Source organism: Asparagus officinalis, chromosome 2 (genome assembly GCF_001876935.1).
Source record: "Asparagus officinalis chromosome 2, Aspof.V1, whole genome shotgun sequence".
NCBI classification, from domain to species: Eukaryota; Viridiplantae; Streptophyta; class Magnoliopsida; order Asparagales; family Asparagaceae; genus Asparagus; species Asparagus officinalis.
The window spans coordinates 40,993,660-41,003,288 of record NC_033795.1 but is presented as its reverse complement, the minus strand read 5'-3'; the positions used below and the strand labels follow the sequence as shown (position 1 = coordinate 41,003,288).

Genomic DNA, 9,629 nt, shown 5'->3' with positions numbered 1-9,629 from the left:
TTTCTAACAATAAGCCACATGAAAAAAAAATATTATACTAATTGGTCTCACTGCATATTCAAATCAAACCACAAAACTGAAAATTATAAATAAATAAATAATTTAAGGAGATCATTGTGAAAATATCAAAGATTTATGCACTATACAAATGAAAATCTATAACTCAAAAAAATAGTTCATGCGTCAATTTTCACACAACTTTTTAAAATAAGAATACACGGCATTGACATATTCTTTACTGGAGTTAAATTGCTTTACTTAGATAAAAAAAACCATACTTTACAGGGTAGCACACTACTTTATATTGAGGGACAGCCAAATGCATGTAGTATATAACTTATGACCACAGATACATAAACAGTTGTTAAATCTCCCTGCAAGCATGAAAGATCATATCACCACCAAACACAACCCGAAAACGCGCAACACACACAAACTGAGGCAACTTGTTATAAGCTTAAACACTTAAGGGTGCATCTAGGTTATATTTACAAAACAAGAACAAAAACTTGCAATACTCTTGTAATATTTGCAGATCAGTAATTTAACAGGACTTTCGTCTGCCTGATAAGCAACAAAAGGAAAAAAAAAACAACATAATAAACTTTAACGCCTCGATCGCTGAGATCTCCTCAGACCCTGTGTTTCTTCAACCTGAGACTCTGTGGCATCCACTGCTTCGGCTTTGCAAGTCCTCAACCTTTTCCTCAGAGACGGGCCAGATTGACTTGGACCATCATTAGGAGCATTGGCAGCTGCATCTACTGCTTCTGCTTTCACTATTCTGAGCCTCTTTCTTGTGACCGGATCATTTGAAGGACTATTGTCTTGTGTGCTTTCATTTGTCTCCTCTTCATCTCCTTCATAGGATTCCGGAATGGGCCATGGCGTGCTACAGCTAGGGCACACTTTTGCGACCTAGAATTGATATCTGGTAAGGAAGCTGATAGAAACCCTAATCGTTTACTAGCCACAAGCACTTATGCGGTATTAATAAAAAACAGCTTATTTTCTTATATGAACTACCAAGAGATAGACTGGCAGCTAGACTCGCCCAACTATCCACATCGGAGCATGCAGAATCACCACTTCTATCTTCTCTTGGCGGCTTATTTTGATAAATGAGGTGACAACTTCCATTTCATATGTATGTATGTGTGCGTCATGAAAATCTCTTTACATGCTTAAGTGGACTAAGGGCTCTGTCCACCAACTTTTATATCCCTTGGATGAGCTTTGATATGTGTGATGATGTGTTGATACACATCAAAGCACACATTCTCAAAGACAATATTGGCCCTTGGTGTACATCACGCATTAGCACACATCTCAAAGAAAATCCAAGGAATAAAAAGTAGGCAGCCAAAGCTCTGAGTCCACTTAAATTTACAAAATATATATGCATGTATGTGTGTGTGTGTGTAGAGAGAGAGAGGTAGTATGAACCTTCCGCTGGGAAAATTTCTTCTTTAAACAGTAACTATGCATCCTTATCGCGCATTCCATGTTGGGACATGTCTCTGCCTGTAGTCACATGAGATATAAGGGACAAATGAGAAGTAGGAACAGCATTGATCAAAGAAAAAGTAGTGACCTACTTAGCTTAAGTTACATCCCAAAATTGGTTTCTGATGCAATAGAAATTTTCTTCAGATAATTCCAGAAATATTTACAGTGAGCCAATTCTTTTCCCAACATTTCAACCACAAAACTGGCACAAGAACAGTGATCTATGAATAAAACTAGGAGATTACCCTCAAGAAATCACTAGGCATCATTCTGTTTTTCTAATTATTACCCATGAAATACTTACCTTCCTAGGAGATTACCCTCAAGAAATCACTAGGCATCATACTGGGAGATGTCAGTAAGAGTTAAAAAGTTATAAATGGTGATAGCAAATCAGATGAAAAATCACTGAAAGACATTTCATAAGGAATCTGAGGTATCCATGTCAAGTGAGAGACGAGAAATGCATACAAAATATTTCCAGAGATCATAAAGACCACAAGGAAATGTCCTACATTGAGATAACTTTGAAATTGTTAACAAGAGACATTGAGACATTGTTTTAAAAAGCCTCCGCCTAGTCCGCCTAGGCATACGCCTAGGCCTAGGCGGTATCTAGACCGCCTAACGGCTGGGTGGTACCTAGGCTGCCCACCTAGGTTTTAGGAGTGTTTAGGAGAGCATTGTCTGCTTACGTGCTCTAACGTTCAACAAAACCTCCTCGACTACCGTTTAAATGCCTCTGCGTCCTCCAACCTCCTTCAAACTCCTTTAACCTCCAAATATGAACACCTACACTACCTCCTTTTACCTTCAGCAAAACCTCCTCAGCCACCACTTAAATGAAGAAATAAATTCAACAACCTAAGTTTTCTATAACATTGATATTTACTATCAGTTATTGTAATTAAAAAATAAAATAAAAAACCCTCCTAGGGTCTATGCGTCGGGTCCAACACCTAGGCCCGCTAACGCTTTCTATAACCTTATTAGTTATTATTTTGGCTATTTAATATTTAAGTATGCATGGTTTATTGTGGATCTAAGTTTGCTATCTTTTTTTGGCCAAATTTATATGAATTTAATACATATTTTTATTAATTATTATAATTAAATAATTTAAAAATAGTCAAACACCTAATCCGCCTAGCGCCTTCTGTAACATTGACAAGAGATATAGGATAGAAGCAAAGAATATATATGCCATTAATGCATTAAAATCGAAACCTCTTTTAAATCCCTATTTGACCTAATTTTGCTATCTCTTCCCCTACCTTCACCAAAATAAGATGACGTCATGTAGCACTTCGAATTCACTGAAGCTATGGCCACTAATCTCTCTTTCATGGTTGAAATATCAACTTTATGTTAGATAGGAAGATGATGTAGATCAAACAGAATCAGAAGTTTTCTCGAGTGTCATACTCTTGCAATTGATTCACCATGACGTGGCCAAGATTTGTTGCAAGCTTGGTGCGCCATCAGAAATGAGCATCATGTGGATTTTGTGGTGATGGTGAGCAGCGTGTGGTGGGTGCGTGGGTGGGTGGGGTGTAGAGATAGAGAGAGGGGATGGGATAGAGAGATAGATTAGTTTAGAACAGCAAGAGGCGGTTTCATGTAATGATAGATTATGTAACAGTTAAGAAAAATATGGGTTAAAGGGAAGCTCAGTTTTGAGAACACTGAAGAAAAAAAATGAGACAGGTTAAGAGTGCGGAAGATGGCTTGGATAGGATAATGGAAGAATGGGTGGGCTAGAGAGGAACAGGGTTGGCTTAGAAAGAGTATATGAGAGGATAAGTCTATCAATGAGCAAAGGCATTGACATATTTGTCTCTAGCTTTTTTAAACAAAGATTACCTCTGTTAGGTGGTGGAAGAGTTTTCATACATTAGTCACTTGTAGAATCGAATAGAAAGGTCTTCATTTTTCTACTCTAATATATTTTAAGTCTTCATCTTTCTACTCTAATATATTTTACAACAATTGGTTTGTACTTTTAGAAAGAGAAGATAACGGGAAGAATTTTGTGAAAAAGCTAACAGGGGAAAGCAAACCTTTACACCAGCTTCATTGCAGACATCACATGAAGGAATTTCACTAGTACGGAACCAGCTCCGAAGATCAAGGAAGGATCTAACACCGAGACCAATTCTACCATCTGAGGTATAGCACAGCCATTGATCTTGTATAAGATCATTCAGAGTTTTCTCCTTCTGAGATATTGAAAAACTTTTAAATGCAGCAGGGACGCGAGATTGACTCCCCTGTGAATCTTGCCCACCTTGGACCTGAAACCAAGATAACATCATAAAGATATAGACCTGACACTAAGGATCCAACAAGTTAGAAAAGAGAAATTGTACTCAGAAATTACAAGGCAAACTATTAGGAAAATACAGACATAAAAAGAAGATTCAGGCATACATAATCACAATTGAAACCGGCTTCAAAATATAATAAGCCTTCATCTGCTTTGACAGGCCTTTCTTCAGTTTACATTTAAATAGCAGCAAGTTGATGGGTTGTACAACTTCTAGCAAGTTAATCATGCTCTTGGACCTCGCAGGGAACAAATAAAAACTCGATCATGTAACAGTTGGATCTTATATGGGAAAGGAATATACACGTGCGTGAGGAACAAGCCATACACGTCACTGCACTATATGTCGTTGTCCTGTTGTCAATAAGTCCATCTACTTCTTTGGTACAAGTTTAAACTTCAACTCAAGGCAAAGACTGGCCTATGATGCACATGGCAGAGCATGTCAAAATTTATTGTTCTCAACTCTAACCTCTTCTATCTAATTCTCTAAATTGCGCATGCATTCCAGCTTCAAATCAACATTACCTATTGCTCGGGGCCATTTAAGCTATCCATTTTCGTTTATCAGGTCCACAGAAGGAACTACTTGAGGATTATCAAAGAACATGAAATTCGTTCAACCTTACAGTGACCTTTCCTTAGCAGGGCAATGACATACAGCTATTTGTCTGTGCTAAAGCAAACAAACAGCAGGCAATGGTGGCTCACTGGCTCCAAAATCACAACTCTTGGGTATTTAAGCTCTTGGTAAGATTCAGTAAGTAAGAAAAGAAACATACTCTTAAGCTAACCCACACTCAAAAACAACCTAAGGGTGTCAACCCCAAATCAGCACATGATTTGACATGGTACTGACTGAAGAAAACCAAGATAAAGAAACCAACTATTTTATTTTAAAAAAAAACTAAAACTATGAAAATAATCTATTAGCTTGCTTTCGACAATGGCTGTATATCATTAAATCTTTCCAGAATCATATATGAGGGAGAGACGGAGGGGGATTCTTTTTCTCATAAGCATCTGCCAGAAAGAAGTGGTTAACATTAATCTTACCCCCAAAAAAAAGTATACATCAGGCATAAACAAGATTGCCAATTGCCTAAGTAGGAACTACATGGCCTTAAAGAATTTGAAGCTATTCGAATAACCCAAGTCCTCAGACATAAGGAACAATAACTTTCTACCATCTTTCTTCAGAAAAAATATGTGGAATAATCCATGAGCAAGGTAACAAGAAAAACCCTGGAATAACTTTCAACCTATTTATAAATCAGCAGAACTAAATGCTTCCAAACCTGATACTCAAGCCGTAAATTGAGGGCTCCAATATTTGTGATGTGACCTTGCGTTGTTATGTCCTGAACAATTGCTTCTATCTGCAATATGATTGTCAAGAAAAATGTTAAACAAAGTAACTGTGGCATACTTCCTAACGAAATAAGGAAAATCCAGGCATAACTGCATAATAATACGATAAAAGAAACTATTTATCAAGATAGTTATACAAGAGAACACAAGTTCTAACTAAAGAAGCCAAAACAAATTACTGCACACAAAAGGTAACCATCACATAGTGAGGATCAGACCAGATGTTGCAATCACATATGAAATGAAAATCAATGAATAATAGTGCATAGAGGTTCACCTACAGAATCAAATTGAAGTTGAGAGGTTGCATTATATTTTACATCGAAAATGGAAATACACATAAATGAAGATGGGTGCTAAGCATTGTTTTAAATATCCCCGACATGGCCCGATATATCCCCCGATATATCCTTTTACAGGGCTTGCCGCAACCGATATGGTATTTAAATATTCTTTACCGTTTTGTGGCTATTTTGAGTGATAAATCCCCGATATAGCCGATATATTAGCCGATATGTGGACCAATATATCTTTTTATATAGCTTGTTGCAAAATAACGATATAGCCGATATATTAGCCGATATGTGGACCAATATATCTTTTTATATAGCTTGTTGCAAAATAATGTAATACTGTGTTTGGAATTTTTGGGTGAGATATCAAGATTTCCCCATTATATCAAATTACATTTTGTCCTAAAAAAAGCAGATCGAATGTTGCAACGTTGCTTTGCACTTTTGTTTGTTTTAGAAGGTTGATTAGTGATCCTAAACATATATTATTCATATTTTGTATGCTTAAATTTCATTGCATATGTTGAGATTACATTTGAATGCATTATACTATGTATGCAAACATTCATTATGGCATTCCGATATTTACCACATATCCCCGATATTTCCCCGATATCCGCAATCCGATATGAATTTTGGCCATCCGATATTTCCCCGATATCCGATATTTAAAACCTTGGTGCTAAGTGCAGCAACATTCAGAAATTATGATGCAGGCTGCACATGTATGAATAGAATATTTCATTTTTGTGAGAATATAAGAAACCAGATACAGACACCTCAAAATTTATAGTACCTCTAAAGTGAGAGCATATCAAGATCAACACAATGACCACAAGTAGCACGGGACATCAACTTAACTGCTAGAGCATCAGACCCTAAGAAAGATTTCATACATCTGTCGAAATTTAGAGAAACACAAAAGCTAAAGGGATAAAGAGCCAGGGAAGGAATAAGTTAATTCCTTCCGATGTACATATTTCTTAGAGATAAAAGAATAAATTCCAAGTGTTTATTGCTAGACTTAGAGGTTTAAGAAACACCAATAGAAAAGTTCTCTCTTCTGAGCTTATATACTAGGCGACATAAAGAGTTTAAGATACATGAATATTCACTAAAACTTAAAAGTAAGTTAAGTTTAAAAACAAAACAAAAATTTGCTCGCTTTTAAAATAATCCAAAAGTAAAAACCAACAGAAGCAACAAATTTCCACTTCAATCATCATGTTTCAAGTACAACACCGCAACCCTTACATTTCATACAGGTTTCAATGGAAAACCGGTTTGAGTAGGCAGAATCTCCATTTGACTTAAAAGTTTCAGCATAAAATGTTAACTCCACAACTTTGCTCATCCTTTTATTCGTGCATCTGAGACATAATATGCCTCTCGAGTTTGCAAATGAATGAAGATATATGGAGAACCATTAAATAATTGAACTTAGTATTGGTTATTTGCATCTTTCACCTGGTCCATATTTATACACTGAAGAAAATTCTGGCAAGTTAAATTTATTGCTCCATAGTGCAGACAGCAGTTATTTACCATCATCTGAGCAGATTATAAATGATGTACTACATGCACGTAACATGAACAAACAGGCTTGTCACCAGTCCAACTAAACTGATAAAACATGTTAACAGAGAAAAGAATCCAGATATGTGAAAAAGCAAACTCTGCCATTATAGTAAGGGAAACATTAAGAGCATAAACATGATATACAAAATTAGAATCAATAAAACTCTTTAATTAACTTTCCAGATTAAATGTTTTTCTCCGAGAATATAGGGTAAATTTTAATAAACTCCTACCTTTGAGACAAGAAAGGACATTATGAGAACATATTTTCTAAATATACTAAGGAAAAGGGCTAAACCCACAGTCCAACTAGAATTATACTGCAAATGAACGATGTACTCTCATAAAGAGTTAAAAATGGAAAAAGCCAACAGAATCCAAAGGTTTGAGTCTAGCTTCTAACCTGAATTAAATCTGAGTATCCATATATGTGCTTGACTATGTGTGTCAGTGTGTGTGCACGTGTATTTTGAGTGTGCACGTGCAGGTGTGCTTGTACACACTCATTAATGCCAATATCAATGAATCTTGTGTTCCGTAATTATTCTGTCTATTGTTTCCCCTTTATATATTACTCAAAATTCAAGCTTATCTCATATCCTATCAATACGTTACATGCCACATATGGATGCGCCAAGTATTAATAAATTTTCATACTTTAACTTATACCTGAACCTTTATTAAAGATCACCACATAAGGACAGGAAGCGATGATCAACCATGACATACATTTATTTAGACACAACCAAATCCGCACAAATTTCTATGAAGGATTTTCTCCATTGTTTGCTTATCCCGCTGCATCGAGGAAGACTATTGATCAGGATCAGTAGCCCCGAACAAGCTCTAGCTAGATCGTCACATCCATCCAAGGGTGGAGCCAAAATAATCACTCAGGTAAGTCACATATAACGTTAAAGTCAAAAGAGCGCTACAATAAGATATTAAAAAGAACATGATTATATTTTTCTCAAATGAAAAAGTAATCTAAAACCAAATAAATCACAGAAATTTAAAACTAAAATGCATTTAAAAAAATTATGAAAACATTGTTCTTCCTGTTGATTTGTTTCTACATTAAAAATATACGAAATCACAATAAATGCAGCAAAGATCCAAATTTTGATGTGCGATAGTGGAATTTAAGGTAGAGTCCTTGCCCTGCCTCAAAATACCCTAGCTTTGCCCCTGCGTCCATACTCAAAAAAAAAAAAAAACACTTCAAACAATAATCTACACAGTTCTAATCCTAAAGTTTCGCAGCAGGAAACAACATGCACGCAATAAACTCCACCGTGTAATGATAAAACTATCATCTGAACAAAGAATTTACACGAGATCGAAACTTACAATAGCCTTGTAGAACGCAATCTGTGGTACCGAATACTTCGTTCCGAGCTTCGATTGCTCGTCAGCTAAGGTATTAACCACGCCATAGTATACTTTCCCATCATACTGATTTCTGCACCCTCGAAGTTCGAATTTCACGTAACCCAGCTCCTTATTTATCTTCCGCAGCGAATCGTTGAAGGCCTGCTGATGTTCAACTGCAACAGAGTTTACAAAAAAAACCGCATCAAAATCTAACCTTTATCAGATCCGAGAAAGATAGAGATTAAAATGCTCACCCGGATTTCTTCCGGTGATCTCGTAGAAGACTTTGTGGAACTCCGATTCCTTCAAAGGGCCGCGAGAGAGCAAGGCTTGGATTAGGGCATGATGCTTCCAACTCAACTGCGACATCCCCTTTCTCTCAATTCCAACCGATGGATCCGATAAAGGCTTAGTGGGCACGAGGAAGCCCTCGCTTTTTGAGAGGGGATGAGAAATTGGAAGGGGTCCGAGCGAGGGATTGAGAGGGCGATTTCGACTGGAGGGGTTTTTGAAAAGCTAGGGTTTTTATTTTTTGCCCTCTTTGGTTTCTTGTGGCGGGAAAAAGGACGAGAGGTTCTTTGTGGGGCTTTGAGAAAAGGGGCCAGCTTTGGTTTCTTGTGGCGGGAAAAAGGACGAGAGGTTCTTTGTGGGGCTTTGAGAAAAGGGGCCAGCTGGGATGTGGTCAGAGACCAGTTGGGCCGAGAGAAGGGCGACGACATGCCGGGCTAAGGGCTGTTTGTTTGCATAAGGGCCTGTTTGGTTCGTTTCCTTCACTTTCTATAGATGACTTTCCTTCACTTTCTTGTGTTTCTTTCACTTTCCTAAAAAATATTTCTTGTGTTTGTTTCGCCCAAAAATATGTAGTGAAAGTACTTTCCATCATTTTCTAGTGTTTGGTTCAACTTGAAAAAAGAAGAAAATAATTGATGTGTGAATAGATTCCCTCATTTTCTAGTGTTTGGTTCAAACTAAAAAAATCAAGAAAACTTGATTGTGGTCACCATGGTAAGATTACCACCCATCATCATAGTTGTGCTCAGAAAAGACTATTTTTTCATTATCTGCCTCGCCATAAAGTTTATAAATAGCAATGTTGGCTGCAATATATTGCCCCGCCAATATATTGTTGCTATAAACTTTGGCTGCATGTCTTAAAAATAGCCCATCATCATAACACA

At 36.9% G+C, this 9,629-nt stretch overlaps 1 protein-coding gene across 1 annotated transcript; it reads right to left on the bottom strand.

Moving 5' to 3' along the window:
* Positions 429-9,011, bottom strand: LOC109830704. Its single transcript, XM_020398061.1, has 6 exons — positions 8,706-9,011; positions 8,428-8,624; positions 5,134-5,214; positions 3,570-3,803; positions 1,447-1,524; positions 429-918 (listed from the first exon to the last, which is right to left on the bottom strand). The coding sequence occupies exons 1-6, from the start codon at positions 8,818-8,820 to the stop codon at positions 607-609; spliced, it is 1,017 nt and encodes a 338-aa protein (XP_020253650.1). The 5' UTR covers positions 8,821-9,011; the 3' UTR covers positions 429-606.

Excerpts from the sequence above, each read along its gene's own strand:
- LOC109830704 (XM_020398061.1), bottom strand. The coding sequence starts at position 8,820 with ATGTCGCAGTTGAGTTGGAAGCATCATGCCCTAATCCAAGCCTTGCTC. Across the intron at positions 8,625-8,705 it reads GATCACCGGAAGAAATCCGG|TTGAACATCAGCAGGCCTTC; the intron begins GTGAGCATTTTA and ends ACTCTGTTGCAG. Across the intron at positions 919-1,446 it reads AGAAATTTTCCCAGCGGAAG|GTCGCAAAAGTGTGCCCTAG; the intron begins GTTCATACTACC and ends TATCAATTCTAG.